The sequence below is a fragment of the Urocitellus parryii genome, chromosome 5 (genome assembly GCF_045843805.1).
Source record: "Urocitellus parryii isolate mUroPar1 chromosome 5, mUroPar1.hap1, whole genome shotgun sequence".
NCBI classification, from domain to species: Eukaryota; Metazoa; Chordata; class Mammalia; order Rodentia; family Sciuridae; genus Urocitellus; species Urocitellus parryii.
Window position 1 is genome coordinate 197,227,268 of NC_135535.1, and position 17,859 is coordinate 197,245,126.

At 29.9% G+C, this 17,859-nt stretch overlaps 1 protein-coding gene across 1 annotated transcript in view; it reads left to right on the forward strand.

Annotated features, from left to right (window-relative positions):
* Atrnl1 (attractin like 1) overlaps window positions 1-17,859 on the forward strand; it is a 694,860-nt gene that overhangs the window by 318,647 nt on the left and 358,354 nt on the right. Inside the window, exon 26 of the mRNA XM_026389193.2 lies at window positions 1,771-1,849. Coding sequence (XP_026244978.2) covers window positions 1,771-1,849 — 79 coding nt within the window. The remainder of the gene's footprint in view (window positions 1-1,770; window positions 1,850-17,859) is intronic.

A 17,859-nucleotide genomic window follows, 5' to 3' on the forward strand; every position in this document is an offset into this window, starting at 1 on the left:
AGTATAAAGGATGAAAAATTGAATGTATGTTTACATTTTAGTTGTAATAGTGATTTAAAAAAAAACAAGGGAAAGAGGAAAACTTGCAATTAAGTACTTTTGAGGAGTAGAAAACTCACATATATTCTCCTTGATTCAACTTTCTCTTCTTTTAAATGAGCACATGACAGTGTACATGGCATATTTAGTGTTATTATGGTAGTTTAAAAAGTTAATGTAAAAGAGCACATGACAGTGTACATGGCATATTTAGTGTTATTATGGTAGTTTAAAAAGTTAATGTAAAACACAACAAAGTTCTTACTAAGTACTATTCAGTAAATGTCAGTTGCTTTGATTATTATGAATGCTATTAATGAGTTCAATTTGGACATGGTAGGTCTGTGTCTCCCATGCTAAAATTCTTTTTTTTTTTTTAAGAAAGAGAGAGAGAGAGAATTTTAATATTTATTTTTTAGTTTTTGACTGACATAAAATCTTTGTTTGTATGTGGTGGTGAGGATCAAACCTGGGCCCCACACATGCCAGGCAAGCGTGCTACTGCTTGAGCCACATCCCCAGTCATCCCATGCTAAAATTCTTAAAGGCATGGGCGTCTAACTGAAATTCAGATAAATGGATCTTCAGACTATATCTAAAGTTTAAATTCTCAGTACTATATTTTGGCATTTACATTGATAACTAGTAATAACAAAAGAAGTGCAACCACTAATTCATACAAGAACAGGATTTCTTAACCTGGGTATTATTGTGCTTTGGGGCTGGTAAGACCTTTGTTGTTGCAGGGGTGACCTGGTTTATTGTATTAGCAACATCCTAAGAGATTCTCACTGTATGGTGACAACAAGACCAATCCAGACTCTGCTGAATGTCTCCTTGGGGGCAAAGTCACTACTGGTTCAGAACCACTTGACCAGGGCATCCTGTGGGCTTCTTCAGATAGATGCAGACATTTTATCAAATTGCAGATGGATTCACATTTACCCAGAAATCAGGAATGGCACCAAATGATAGAAAATAGGATGTTTATGGTTTGAATTCACTAAAAATGGAAAGCCTGACTTAAAAGTCTGTAGCTTCTCAGTTATGCTGGATATTATAGGTGCTCAGACACTGTCAAGAGATGTACTGGGAATTTTCTCCCTGGAGGGAATTTGAACTAAACAAATTCTTAGATCTTTTTAATAGTAAGCTTCTATAACTTTGGCATTTCTATCATTCTAGTTAGGCCATACTTGAAACCATGAGAATAATGAAGATTTCTGAGGCATGAAAGGAACATGGTTCTGTGATGTTAGTTTTAAGGGATGTCTGTAATTTAAAAAGAAGGAATCTGGTGTGTAACCTACCTTCATTTGTGGTATATTGGTTAAGAAAGGATGAAAGAAAAAAATAAGTATTCAGAAGAAAGTTGCAAAGAATGAATTGTTGGTATGGTCAATTTTGAAGTGATTCTATAAATAGAGAAAATACTAGTACATTTAATTTCTAGATGACCTTCAGTTGAAAAATATTCTTAGGCAAGCACCCTCTAAAATGTTGAATATCATGTAAACAGTAAGCATTATTAGTATTGACATTTTTATTAATATTACAAGTCAGAAACAAGATGTCAAGGAACTAAGTAAGGAGTAGTATCAAGATACTTTTTTGAATTATTTACTAAGATAACATGATTATTCTATATGTTTTAATCTTCCATGTATTTTTTTAATTAAGTATATATGTCAAATATATTTTGAGCAAAATCATTTTTGCTTTATTTTCCAGTTGCTTTTTATCCTTATTACTGGTGGCTGCTGTGGTGTGGAAGATCAAACAAACCTGTTGGGCTTCACGACGGAGAGAGGTATCAGTGTGTTATTAATCTTTGTTTTAAGTCTTTGAGCAAAATCTCCATTGTTTTGTTATTATACTTCTTTCAAGTACAGATTTTTTTCAAATCAATTTTACTTAATTAATATTGCACAATCAGTATTTTAAAGCTTCAGGTAAAACTACCCATGTCATTTTAAGTCAGTATGTGTAGAAGGTTTGGTTATTTGCAGTTTTATGATAGTATTAGAATTTTAGTGGATATTATATATATATATATATATATATTAATTCATCTAGTTAAGTAATCTGTAATTTATTTAGCTTAAGTATTTAGTTATGCTATACAAACATAATATAGTTTTCACCATTATCTCTCTTTTAAATTAATAGAAAATTCAGCATGGTAAATATTTTTGACTTTAGAAAAAAATCTTCTCTTAGAAATTTGTTATAGCATTGTTTTGTTTTATTTGTCTCCCCCCACACTCTGGGTAATCAAATCTTTTCCACATCTTGATTAGCTGATAATCCAACTATTTAGAGAGAACATCAGTTTGATACATTTCTGTATCAGAATTAATCCTGATATTCCTAATAATCCTAAAATTGATGAAAACAGTAATACTTTATGAAATAACAACAGATGAAATAAGTAAAAAAATTTACTTTATGTATGTAAATTAACTGTAAGAAACAAAGAAACAATCATCTGGGGGAAAATATCTAGTAGATTTATTGTTCTATACCTCATATAATGAAAAAGCATTTTCCTGTTTTTATTAGAATTTTTATTATGTTCTGTTATTATGAATACTAGCAGTCTACTATTAGTATTATTAGTATTTTATTTGTCATTGTCTTTCCTAGTATATTTCTATATGTATGGTTTTTCACATATATAAATATACTTTAGATATTTAACAGTTCAGAGTATTCTCATCAATAGAAGTAGCAAGCAATATGAATCCTTCTTAATTATCCTCCAATTTTCAATGGCACCCACCAAAACTCATGTATACTTCTATTTGCATACTTGAGGTCATTTTCCTTGAAATAGATTATTATTCTTTAGGTTCTCTGCCTTGGTGGTTTTCCACCTGTAGTCAGTGCAATATCAATGATAATTTTTTTGATGAGATCCTATGATAGAAAGTAATCCAATTGAAAAGGAGTTTATTAAATATAAATACATGCATATTTGATAGTTGGTGAATTTGGGGGTGAAGCTTAATTTTTTTCTGGGTATTTTAATGATATACTATGGCAAAAGTATAGATTTAGGAAGGAGAACCATAATTGTAATCAAGAAGTCAAAGTCCTTTTATAAAGAAATAGAGTTGGTGACCATTTATGTCCCTAAACATTAGAAAACAACTCAGAATTAATATGGAGTCTCTAATCCTACTGTATTATGCTGAGCAATGTTTAGATTTCTAATCTTTGAAGTTTATAAAGTGAAGTTCTGTAAACACAGCACTGTCAAAAAGTAAACGTGTTATTCTGCCATTAACTGGCATCTAATTATGAGTCAACAGTCAATTTGAATTTACTTACCTCTGAAAAGAAAGACTTGTTCTATAAATAACTAATCCTCAGCATGGGATGTTTAGAGCCCTTGAAATGCTCATTGTGTAATTACAATTAGTGAAGATTAGAAATAATATAAATATGTAATATTTGAAAATGCCTAATGCAGATCATTAATTTAGCTATCAAACTTTCACACTTCTCAAAATGACAAATTAATTTCAGTTAATATTGTATCACCTCAGTTATAGTAATACAATTTATTACATATTAAGTAGGTGTTCTGTCAAACTAATATTACTTTAATTTTAGATGTATGAAAATGAATATATATTTTGGTTAATAGTAAAAAGCTTTCAAAATATTAGGTGATCATGAGAAGGACAAGGAAAATATGAAAAGTAGATTAGGGATCAGTATATCAGAACTAGTGTCTGCTTATAAATATTGCTAGGTCCGCTGGATATTCCTTAGTATAATCCTGTCTACCTAAAACTTATCTAATTAGTGCTTCTTTTTGTTTAAGAACACAGGGATGTTTCCATTTAAATTTTTAATCTCTTATCAAGGCAGAGAATCTATGTTGTTGAGAGGTTATTATGCTACAATATATGTTAAAAATATTTTGAGGAGTTTTCTCTAACTTAATTTTGCTAAATAACATTAAATGAAAAATGCTAAATATCTTAGAAATCATTTATGTGTTATTTTTGGAAGTAGAGATGACATTGTCTTTGTTGACTTTCAGAGATGGATTATTAGATAATAATTTTTGTATTTTAAAAGATTATTTCTAGTTATGTTCTTATGAGCTCCAGAGATTATTAACCTCACTGATTGACTAGAGATACGTTCTGAAGTGATACATTTTATATTGTTGAAAGATTATTTCTTATTTTAACTTTGTGAGTCACAAGATTTTTAAATACATGAATTAATGTGTAAAGGTAAAAATGTGTTTTTTAAAAACCTTCTTTTTTAGTTTTTCTATGAGATTAATTATAATATTCCCAAAGGCAAAAGGGCCTAGTAGTTTTATTTGTTCGAGAATGTTACTCTTTGAGACATTAAGAGATCAGTAAGTATAAAACTCCAAAGACACCTATGATTGACAGAATTAGAATTTGTAATGGTAAATGAAAAGTATTCATAAGATTTTTCCTTTTAGTATTTCTGTAATCTTGTTATAGTAGTTATATTGTTTGCTTTTTAAATGCTGTTCAAGATGAAAATAATATTTGGAAATTTTTAAAATATATTGTGTTAATTCCACTAGGCATATTGCTTTTTAAGTATTTAAAACTTTGGTTCCCTTAAACACACATGTAATTTTTATGGTATAATTTTAGTACCTGAGACGTATTATTTTTGTTATTTTTTTTTTTTGAGTAACACCCGTGAGAATTCAAGGGTTCTTGAAATAAACCACAAAAAACCCACAGAGGACTTGAGTTTTGATATTATCCCTTCATATGGTAGCACCAAATTCATTTCTATGGTAACTTATTAAGAATGTGAAAACTTTCTTTTAGGCTGTGCTAAGAAATGAAAACAGTAAGTGGGTATTTGTCAGTGGAAATATTATAATATAGTTAAAAAGATAAATTAATCATTAAAGCTTGTCTTTTTACAGAGGTATAGAGAACATATAGCTTAAATGGTGTATTCAATTTAAAAATATTTGTTTGGAGCAAAAATATATTAAAAGGAGTTTATTGAAATATTTCCTTGCTTAGTAGTCTTCATTTTTATCTGAAATTTGAATTTTTAATAGGCGTCATAGGACATAAAAAAGTCAAGATGTTATAATTCTTCCTTGCAATGAAGATCTTTAATCATGTGCTTAACAAGGGTAAAAATATCATGAATATCTTAATAGTTAAAAGAAGTAATTTTTTTTGTCAAAAACATTCTGTATGTTTGTAGGGGCTTAACTATAGTATATCTCAGTTAATATCTAACTACAAAATCTATAAAGTAAAAGATCTATTGGTAAAGGGAGAGTTTTTAAAATATGAACTTCATATTACTAGTGAGTCTGTGTTTGATCCCTACATTTCTTGTGCTAGTAATTTTCCTTTTTTTTAATTCTTAAACTTAGTTTTTGAATGTTTTAAAAATACTTTAATTTACAATTTTATCACATTATTTAAAGCTATTTTAAGTACATTTTGTTTCTTTTATATTTAATATGAAAAATTGCCTGGAATTAGATAATGCCCTATAGCAATTGAACTTATCTTTATTATGCTCTGCTTTGCTTTAGATTTCATGCAGTATCTAACCTACATTTGGATTTTTCATTATTAACCTAAAGCATGAGTTAGAAGTAAACAAACTAAATTCTATAAGAAGGGTTCCAATACTTTGAATACATAACAAAGTATTTTTCTAGAGGCAAGCACCTTAGTCCTTTCTTTATAGTTGTTTTAGTGGGCACACAAAAAAAATAGACAGGAAGTAATGCTATTGTTTATCCCTGAATAATGACATCTCCTTGATAATTAATGATAAGATATTCCATGAGTTGCTACATTTATTGTAATTGAATTTATAAATAAATATTACTAATGTGAAATAGCAATTTTATCAGTTCAGTAAGTTCACCTTCTTGGATTCTCAACTTATTTACAGAGAGAGAATTGGGAACACAGTTGATGGGACAAACTAAAATTAATAGACTAGGTAGGTAATGCAAACAACTTTTTGGTAGAATTTCTTAGTAGTTAAAAATCTATATTACAAAAAAAATTAGTAGCATGAAAAGAAAACAAAAATTAATCATAATCATCCCAATATCTATAGTTCATATAAATTTAAACATTTTAGTAAATACAAATTTCATGAAAACATGCTTTTTCTTAATTATTAGTATAACACTCAAATAAGCATCTTTTCAGTTAATGACCTCATGACAATTTTCTTTTGCTCCTCATTTGCTTTTTATTGAATTGCAGACTAGTGATTATTATTGTATAAATATTTTCATTTTCAGTTTATTATATAAGACTAGAAACTACCGGTGTTCAGCACATCTGTTTATATTGTCATAGTTTTTCAAATTAACCCAAATATAAAATAACTTAGATTGAAGAGTCAAATATATTTGAGAAGCATAGGATTTGAAAATTTACCAATCCTTGGTTTGTAAACCTTGTCTCAAAAATCTTATTTTAAATGGAGTGATTCTCTTTTGCTTAATTTGAGGGAAGGTGTATTAATTTCTTGCTATATTCCAGAGAGATTCATAAATGCTGAAGATATAAAGAAAAAAATGGACTCTATTTTTAGGAAATTCATAACTTTAAAACATTTTTGATAGAACAAACACACCTACATATCATGTGCACAGTGCTTAGTTGGACACCTGTGTGTGCTTTATTGTGGTCCTACTTAGGGGGATATGGTATATCAAAATGGATTTGGAAGTGAGATAAGTAATGGAAGTAAATATAAACTGTTGCATAATTATATATAGAATTAATTTCAAAAGGCAAAATAAAGCAAAACAAAAAACTTGTGGAGTTGTTTTAACTATATAAACAATATGAAAATATTTGTTTAAAAATCCTATTTTACAACTGTAAGTCATTATCTTTACATTTAGAACTATTTATAGATTAATAAATGGCCAATGATACTGTAAATTTTGTCTCAGTAAATTTTGTTCTGATGGAATTTTTTCTCGTATACTCTAAAATGTAGTTTAGTTATTCATTTGTGTGTTTGATGTATTTGTGTATTTATGCATTTTATATCAAAACTTTTTGTTGTTTATTTAAACTGCAAATTTAACTGGGTACCCTGTGGTTTAATTTGCTCTATCTGGCATCTTTATTTCATTTCTAGTGCTTACTTTGGAGCCCAAGGAATTGGCTCATTCCCCTAAAATTCATATCAAGTAAGAGAAAGAGAAAGGAACAATTCTTCAAAGTAAAATCTTGAATGTTTTTTTAAAAAAATGGGGGTTAGGGCTGGGGATGCGGCTCAAGTGGTAGCGCCCTCGCCTAGCATGCGTGCGGCCCGGGTTCGATCCTCAGCACCACATACCAACAAAGATGTTGTGTCTGCCGAGAACTAAAAAAAATAAATATTAAAAATTCTCTCTCTCTCTCTCTCTCTCTCTCTCTCTCTCTCTCTCCTCTCTCACTCTCTCTCTTAAAAAAAAATGGGCGTTATACTAGGCCACCAGAAATAAAAATATTTACTTTGTATATTATCCATCAAAATTAAAAGAAAATATATGTGAACCAATAATTAGATTTCTGACAATATATTCTGCAGATGTATACCTACCTACCTTTTCAAAGTATGTTTATAGAAAGATACTAATATAAACAGAAGAGCTTTTATATATCAAAACAATTTCTTATCATCCAAAAAGAATTTTTAAGTAAATTTCATTTTCTTACAGTGAGATGTTATATAACTAAACACAAACAATGAAATAAATGGGTGTTTATTAATACAAAGCCACTTACTCCTTCATTCAAAAGACTATTTGGTAACAATTGTTGTTTCCTATCAGCTTTTAGCCACATACAAGCATTGAATGAGCCAGATAAAAATGTCAGCCCTCAAAAAGTTGCTGATCTTCAAGCTACATTATTAATTCAAAATGCATTATGTAAACTTTATGATATGTTTCTACTTGTAGAAATCATACATACCTGATCATTATATGCATGGATATTCTAAGAGACACCAAGATTCTTTCTAGATCTGGAATGAGCATTTTTGTGAAGAAGAATGTTAGTATTTCATAATTGTAACACTAAAGTAATTATATTATAAATAACTAAATATGACTTAATATTTTAAATTTAGGCACTTTAGGAATAAAATTTAATTCTCACCTTAAAAGTATAGATTTTCCTCTTTCTATATAAGGGATTTCAGTGCAGTGGTCTAAGTGTGCTACTAGGAAATGGAGAAGCTATAATTTAAAACTAAATATTGTCAGATTCCAGAATCCAGGCTCTCTGAAACATTCAAAGACCTTCAAAAACAGTATGAGTTTGAACAGGTTTGATTTTTCTTATTGGCCTTTTATACTGTAAACTGTTTATGTATTTATTGTGCAGGGAATATATTGTTTTGCCTAATAAGAAGACATGATCAATCATGATTTGGTATTCCATTTAGAAAAAGCAGTGCTTATTCAACTACTGCACAGTGCTCCCTTACTACCAAAAATATTTGTCTTATACTCATATAACGTGCTATTTTAGAAATATTTAGCCATGTATCATTCATGTTTGTATGTAGTAAGAAAAATAAAAGCTAACTAAATTTGTTAAAATATTACTAAAATGTGTTCATTTTCATAATCTAGGATTTCATAAATCTTGTTCAACTCAAGTAAAAACATGTTGGTTTCATATATTATCATTTACTAAGATAATTAGGTTTGTATCCATGTAGGCAATGTCAAGCACATCATAACTGTCATCTGGCCAGCAATGACCAGATGATGTCATTAATTGGGAAACAACATCAGATTTCAGAGAAATTAAAATGTGAGAAGAGTGTTTTAGAAACAATAAAATATGATAGAGCCAACTTAAGGCTTTTGGTGATAAGTGAGGTAATACATGCTAAGTGTTTGCCTCACCCACTGCCTTTTACCTGCCAGACAGTGACAAATTTTGACATCATATTTGCAAATATATAAAAAAATTATAAATGTTATATATTACTGTTCTTAATAATAATTCCTTTGTATTTTGAACTACTTCTTCTTCCTCCATATTGCTCTGACAAAGTTCTTCAATCTAGTAGAACTTTCAGCATCACATGTGGATCTTTAAATTTATACACACACACACACACACACACACACACATATATGTATAGTGTCTAGACACACTATAAATAGAGAGTATATAATATATATAAAGATAATATAGTATATTGTATATATAAATTAAATATAATGTATATAACATAATTAAATATAATATAATTTAATTATATATTTCATAATATAATTATTATTAATACATCACATATTACTAACATACAGTGTGGTAATAAATTGAATTTACATTATTAATAACATAATATACTGTATAATATATATAATATAAATTATTAATATATAATGATATAATATATACTATATATACAATATATTCTATTTTTTCCTCCTTTTTAAAATAAATGACAGCAGAATGCATTACAATTCTTATTACACATATACAGCATAATTTTTTGTATCTCTGGTTGTATATAAAGTATATTGACACCAATTTGTGTCTTCATACATGTACTTTGGATAATAATATTTATCACATTCCACCATCCCTGCTAATCTCCTGCCCCTCCCTTTCCTCCCACCCCTCTGCCTATCTAGAATTCATCTATTCCTCACATGCTCCCCCTCTCTATCCCACTGAGTCAGCCTCCTTATATCAGAGACAACATTTGGCCTTTGTTTTTTGGGGATTGGCTAACTTCACTTAGCATGATATTCTCCAACGCCATCCATTTACCTGCAGATGCCATGATTTTATTCTCTTTTATTGCTGAGTAAAATTTCATTGTGTGTGTGTGTGTGTGTGTGTGTGTGTGTATATATATATATATATATATATATATATATATATATATATATCACATTTTTAATCCATTCATCCACTGAAGGGTTGGTTCCACAGTTTATCTATTGTGAATTGTGCTGCTATAAACATTGATGTGGTTGTGTCCCTGTAGTATGCTGTTTTTAAGTCCTTTGGGTATAGTCCAAGGAGAGGGATAGCTGGGTTAAATGGTGGTTCCATTCCCAGATTTCCAAACAATCTCCATATTGCTTTCCATATTGGCTGCACCAATTTGCAGTCCCACCAGTAATGTATGAGTTTACCCTTTTCCCCACATCCTTGCCAACACTTATTGTTGTTTGTCTTCACAATAGCTGCCATTCTGACTGGAGTGAGATGATATCTTAGAGTAGTTTTGATTTGCATTTCTCTGATTGCTAGAGATGATGAGCATTTTTTCATATATTTGTTGATTGATTGTATATGCTCTTTTGAGAAGTGTCTGTTCAGGTTCTTGGCCCATTTGTTGATTGGGTTATTTGTTTTCTCGGTGCTTAGCTTTTTGAGGTCTTTATATACCATAGAGATTATTGCTCTATATGATGTGTGAGGGGTAAAGATTTGCTCCCAGGATGTAGGCTGTCTGTTCACCTCACAGATTGTTTCTTTTGCTGAGAAGACACTTTTTAGTTTGAGTCCATCCCATTTATTGATTCTTGGCTTTAATTCTTGGGCTATAGGAGTCTTATTAAGGAAGTTGGAGCCTAATCCCACATAATGAAGATTAGGCCCTACATTTTTTCTATTAGACGGAGAGTGCATAGAGAGATAGGGGTTTAATTTTATTTTGTTGCATATGGATTTCCAGTTTTCCCAGCACAGTCATTCCCTCTATAAATTGGAACAAGACAGCGATGCCCTCTTTCACAACTTCTATTCAACATAGTTCTTGAAACACTGGCCAGAGTAATTAGACAAAAGAAAAGGGATATGTATAGGAAAAGAAGAACTTAAATTAGCCCTGTTTGCTAGTGATATGATTCTATATCTAGAAGACCCAAAAAACTCCACCACGAAACTTCTAGAACTAGTAAATGAATTCAACAAAATAGCAACATATAAAATCAACACCCATAAATCAAAGGCATTTCTGTATATCAGTGACAAATCCTTTGAGAAGAAATGAGGAGAACTACCTCATTTATAATAACCTCAAAAAATAAAAATAAAATAATTGGAAATCAACTTAATGAAAGAGGTGAAAGATCTATACAATGAAAACTACAGAGCCCTAAAGAAAGACATCAAAGAAGACCTTAGAAGATGGAAAGATCCACCTTGGATAGGCAGAATTAATATTATCAAAATGACCATACTACTAAAATCACTATACAGATTTAATGCAATTCCGAACAAATTCCCAATGGCATTCCTCATAGAAATAAAAAAAGCAATCATGAAATTCATCTGGAAAAATAAGAGACCCAGAATATCTAAAGCAATCCTTAGCAGGAAGAGTGAAGCAGGTAGCATCACTATACCAGATGTTAAACTATACTACAGAGTAATAGTAACAAAAACAGCATGCTAGTGTCACCAAAACAGACTGGTAGATTGATGGTATAGAATAGAGGACTCAGACACTAACCCACAAAATTACAATCATCATATGTTAGACAAAGCTGCCAAAAACATGCATAGGAGAAAATATAGCATCTATATACAATATATTCTATATAATATAAATTATATATACTATATAATATAATTGTTAATATATAATGATACAATATTATACAATTAGTAATACATATTAATTTAATTATATTGTACATAATTAAATTACATATTATTAAATATATAAATGTACTATATTAATATATAACATATATAGTATATAATAATAAATAATATAACTATATATTAGGAAATTACACAAGAACACAATGAGGAGTGATTATGGCTCAGTTTACGGAGTGGCATTGAATGTGGTGGGAAGTGGACAGATTATGGTGTAGTTTTTAGATGAAAACAGGGTTAGCTGTATAAGGATGTATGAGGAAAAATTAAACATTACTTCAAGATTTTCAGTTGAACAACTATGAGAATACAGTTGCCATTGAAGGTGACTGTAAATAAAATTGGTTTAAGGACAGTATTTGACTTTCTTTGCAAAACAGTTATTTTTTAGTTGTAGTGGACACAGTACCTTTATTTTATTTTTATGCCGTGCTAAAGATTGAACACAGTGCTTCACCCTTGCTAGGCGAGGGCTCTTCCTCTAAGCCACAACCCCAGCCCAGTAGCTGTCTTTTTAATGTTGAATTTGGGGCATGTAGTCATCCAGCTAGATGTGTCAAAGAAGTAGGATTTCAGTCTGACTTGAGGAAAGAGATCCGATCAAGAGAGATAATTTGGGAATCTTATTAGCATATGAATAGCATTTAAAGTTATATGACTTGATTAGGAATAATTCAGTAAGAAAACAAGCAAACAGCAAAGAATGGAAAGCAACTGTCAATGTAATTGAAGAAAAACTAAATGAGTGTGAGTGAGCTCCTGGAAGCTGAGAAAACAATATAAAAAAGAAAGTATTTATCAATCATCTCAAAGGCTGTTGTTGGGTCAAAGAGAGTCATAACTGAACATTGCCAATTAGATTCATCTACTTTAAAATAATTGATGATAAAAATTAAAGAGGACCTAGATAAATGGAAAATATTCCATGTTGTTAGATTCCAAGATTTTATATTGCTATATGACAATACTCCCCAAACTGATCAATAGTTTCATATGATCCTTTCCCAAATAGCAGCAGGCTGCTTTGTAGTAATTGACAAGTGATCTTAAAACTCATATAGAAATTCAAAAGTTCTAGAAAAGCCCCACCATTCTTGATAAAGAACAAAGCTCACATTTTCCCAAATTAAAAGCTTAGCCCAATACTACAAGAGTGAAGACAGTGTGCCACTGACATAAGAATGGATATTTGGATCTATAGAATATAATTGAGAGTCCAGAAATAAATTCTTATGTTTATAGCCAATTGATTTTTTACAAGAGTACCAAGGCAACTGGACAACTGAAAGCCACATGCAAAAGAATGAATTTGGAACCTTAATTCCCATCATATACCAAAAGTCAATAGACCTACATGGAAGAGCCTAACTATAAGCCCTGTCGAAGAAAACACAAGAATAAATCTTCCTGAAAAGTCTTCTTAGATGATGCATCAAAACACAAGTGACCTGTATACTCAGAAAAATGAGATACTGTATCCCATGTGATTAAAATCTATGATATGTCAAGGTCATTGTACTGTCATGTGCAACTAATTAAATAAAAATTTTTTAAAAAATGCATAAAATTTAGATATAAAAAACCACAAGTGACAAAAGGAAAAACAGACAAATTACAACCTATCAAAATCAAATTTTTTTGTGTGCTGAAAAAGACACCAGGGTGAAAGTGAAAAGGCTCTACCTCAAAATGGGAGAGAACTTCTGCAAATCATATATCCGCTAAGAGACTTGCATCTAAATATGCAAAGGATTTTTACAAATCAGTATTCAAAATGCAAATTTCCCTATTAAAGATGGACAAAGGATTTGAATAGCCATTTCTCCAATGTATATGTCAAGATAGCTTAAAAACTTGTTCAAAAACATTAGTTGTCAGGGAAACAGAAATCAAAGTCCCTATGAGTATGATTAGGATGGTTATGATCAATAATTATGTTATTATTTTTAACCAGTAGTCACCACTGCCATTTACCAATAAAATAACAAATTATCACCAATGAAAATATTTCTGATATCATAGAGAAATTGAATCCCTGTTTCATTGTTTTTGGGTTTCTGAAATGGAGCAATCACTTTAAATACAGTTTGCCAACTCCTCTCAAGGGTAAAAGTTCCATGTAATAGTATATACTTAAAGTAAATGAAAACAGAAAATGTAGACATGAAAACATATACATAGACTTGTACATGAATGTTCAAATATAGATCTAACTAAACTTACATGAGTGTTCATAGCAACATTATTCATAACAGCCCGAAACTGGAAACATTACAATGTCCATCAACTGATCAGTGGACAAATAATATTTTGTGTACTTATAAGGGGAATATTATTCTGCATTAAAAACGAGTGAAGTACTAACATGCTACAACAATAGAACTTTGAAAACAGGCAAATCTATGGACACAGAATGTATATGCATGGTAAATGTTTATTTAAAATGTTTTCAAAATGAGTCCCTTCTAGATTTTGAGGTTTTGAGAAAACCTAAGTATGAAGTTTTATTTTGAAATAATATGATTAGTTAAATAATCATCTTCAGTTAAAAGAGGAATAAAAAAATAAAGAAGGAAAGAGAGACATAGGCACTGGTGGATCTCCAGGGTACTAGGTAGGAGGCATGGGGGTCTGAAGGGAAGTGATTGCTGATGGATATAGGATTTCTTTGGGGGGTGATGAAATGTTTTAAAATTAGACTGTGGCAATTTTTATACAGCTTTGACTAAACTAAATATCATTGAATGTGTACTCCAAATGGTTAAGTTGTATAGTATATGAATTATCTCAATAATCCTGTTTAGAAAGAAGAGCTAGAGAGAAAGGGGTCAGTAGGAACAGAGGTAAGGAAGGAAGGATCCCCAGAGAGAACTAAAGATAACAGGAGGAGGGGGAGAGAACAAGAAATAATTGTGGTTAAGAACTTCAAAGGATACTCACAAGCTTGGGCCTTTGTTTCTGTGGTATTCTTAGTAGCCACATTGTCTGTATTCCTGCCTTTTGTGATGGAAGAGATGTTTCCCTGATGCTTCCTTCTACTGTCTGTCCTTCCATTTCCATAAATAGTTGATTGAATCATCTAGATAAGGCAGCCAAATAGTTAACCCAAAATGAAAAGATCACACTTTTTAGCAGGTTTTGGTATTTTGTATTATAAATAGGTCCTTAATTAATATAGTACAACAAAGCAAGTAAATTAAATCTTATCCTTGAAGCCTGACATAGCATGATATACATGAGAATGTACAATCATGTATATGATTTATTTTTCATAACATGAGAAAGAAAATTGAAGTTTAAAAGAAAAAGCTGTTTTATTTTATTTAAATATTTTAGGCAACTAGTGTACATCTAAATATTTGGTTAGTAAGGGAAGAATTTTTTTCTGATTTGCATTGCTTTCGTTAAAATAATATCATTGTAGTGTATGGTTATTTTTATTACATAAACTATTATTAGAAGACAGCAATAACATTTCTTAGAATTTTATTGATTTAACACATTAAAATTTGAATATTGTATGTGATAATATTTCCAGCTTTCTATATTAACTTCATTCATATTCTGCAATTTCTGCCTTAAAATAAAAATTAGGCCGTAATTTTCCCATCTTTGTTGAGTCTCCCTCCTGCTATTTCCTACTTCTCTTACAGTATAATTTGTTTGCTACCTACATACTGCTAACACATAGGCACTTAAACACACATTTAAACTTAATACAGAATTGAGCAAGAGGTTTTGTTTTTTGAGCTAAACTTTCTTCTCACTGTGAGCTTTGTAAACATAGTTTACTTTAGGAAACATATGGAATATGTTTTTTTTCCTAAATTAGAATTTAGGAAAAACATGCTTCCAGCAAAATAATTTTACTATGACTTGAGAACATAACTTTTATAATGCATTGCTTACTAATTGTCCAAAAATAAGATTAGTTACTTAACAGTATACAGTAATCTTAGTCGCTTGTCTTGTATTTTTATTTCAGAGTAAAAGTGCTTTTATCATAAAATGCATCCTGAAGAATTGGTTTATTCAGTAATTCAGCCATATAATAAGGAACATGAAAATAGGTAATCTGTTGAATGATGCAGCTGTTGTGCACAAACTTGTTACTAGCAGTTATTCATTATAACAGAGATTCTCAATCAAAGGAACATTTAAAAATAGTATAATTTGAAAAAAAAAACTTTATTTAATTTGATTTTGGGTATCCTCATTAGTGGAGCCATTCTTGATTCCTCATTTCAAGAGTTTCACTGTACTGGAAATCATGTTAAATCAGTATTTGACATGTACTGTCCTCACCTAGAAATGTTCTAGTATTCTTGTTGCATAGTGTGTTTATTTATTTTTAAATTATTTTGATATTCTTATAATTATGATCTAATTTAGCTTATTGTTATTTACTGAAATGATTTGTGTACTCTAACTGTGGTATTTAGGCAAACCCTGTATTATAATGTATAGAATGTAAAGTACAAAAGAACCCAAATTTAAAGTTCATACCTGGTCATCATTTTTAAGCAAAATATATTAGATTTCAATTAAAAACCTAAACAATCATTATCTACTTTGGAAATTTCTCTTTTGCTATCTTTATTTTTAATTATTACTATCTGTCCAGTTGTCTACTAGTATAAAGCATTTTTTAAAAAATATGCCAAGTTATTGTATAATGGCGTTAATTTTCTTAAATATTCAAGTTAGCAAGATTCTACTTTGTCTATCCTTTGAAAGTGCCTCTGTAAAAATAATAACTTTTTATTTCTCCTTAAATTCATCCTGAAGTACTGAAGTCATGGGCTTCATAAAGTATATAATTGAAACATTATCTTTGACTTTCAAAAACCATACATAATTGTTTAAACAATTCTATGTAAGGCTCACAGTTTTCTAATCAAAGTGAGAGAAATATGCTATTCTTAGAAGCTGATTTTTGTATTATGTCATTTAATATGAAACATTTATCTCAAATAGATGTGGACAATTTATTATTACTTTCAAAATAGTTATTTGCCTAGCAGATGAGCTAACATAAATTAAGCAGTAAGTCAGTTTTACTTCCTTTAGATAATTGGTAATTTACATATAACCTTTTGCTATTCTTTTATCCTAGGGTATTGATATAAGTTGCATAAAATTATTTTCCATATAGAAAGTACTTTGAAATGCAAAGTCTAATTAAATTCACTATTATTTTCGGACAGTTGTGTTTCTAAAAGGTAGTATTTTGACTTTTAGGAGTATTTGAGGACTCTGAATGGAGTATATAAGAAAACTCAATTATAACCTCTATGGACTACTTTTGGCCACTTTTTCAATCAATTGAAACAAATGAAACTGCCAAAGTACTTAGAGCACTGCATTTTTTCTTACATAAACTGTATTTAGACATAATACTATATTTGCTGTATTATGCTACCTAGCCTAATTGGGCTATCTAGCCTTTTATGTTGAGGAGACATTAAAGGATTAAATTTATAAGATAGACTAAGATTAGTAGGTGAGGCTGATTGTGACTAGTTATTTTGCCCAGGGCTTTTGACATAGACCCCAGGGGGTTGCCCAAGAACTCTGGACATCAACACATTTATAACCAATTAATGGCACACTCACTAGTGAATCATGCTCCAATCCAGGTAACTAAAATCCTGTTTTGGAGAAGATATGGTATGGTGTGCCTTTTTGTCTAGCCACGTCATAATGTATTTATCACAAACCTCTTTTCATTTAACACAGATTATTAGCAACTACTGGATCCTGGATAAATAACTCTGTTGCATTAATTTTTAAAACTAAAAATGTCTTGAAATTTTGAAGAACATTGAATATGAATCTTATGATTTATGGAAACATGATTGCTGTTATCCAGAATTTAAATATCTTGGATCACTGTTTAGCAAGTGTAATATTTTACAAATTAGAGAGCTTTTTCAGATCACTGTATTGATTTTTCTTCAATATATGTGGTAAAATGGACTGCTATTTTAATTATTTTTTGAAACATCTGGATAATTTTTTCCAAATGAAAACATATCTCATTTTATTATTCAGATTAATTCAAAATTCGAGCTCATCTAAATAATTTTGTTTTCCATTCAATTTTGTGGCATCTATTTTACAAAGAAATTTTTATATCAATTAAAAATACATCTCAGATAATGTGATCAAG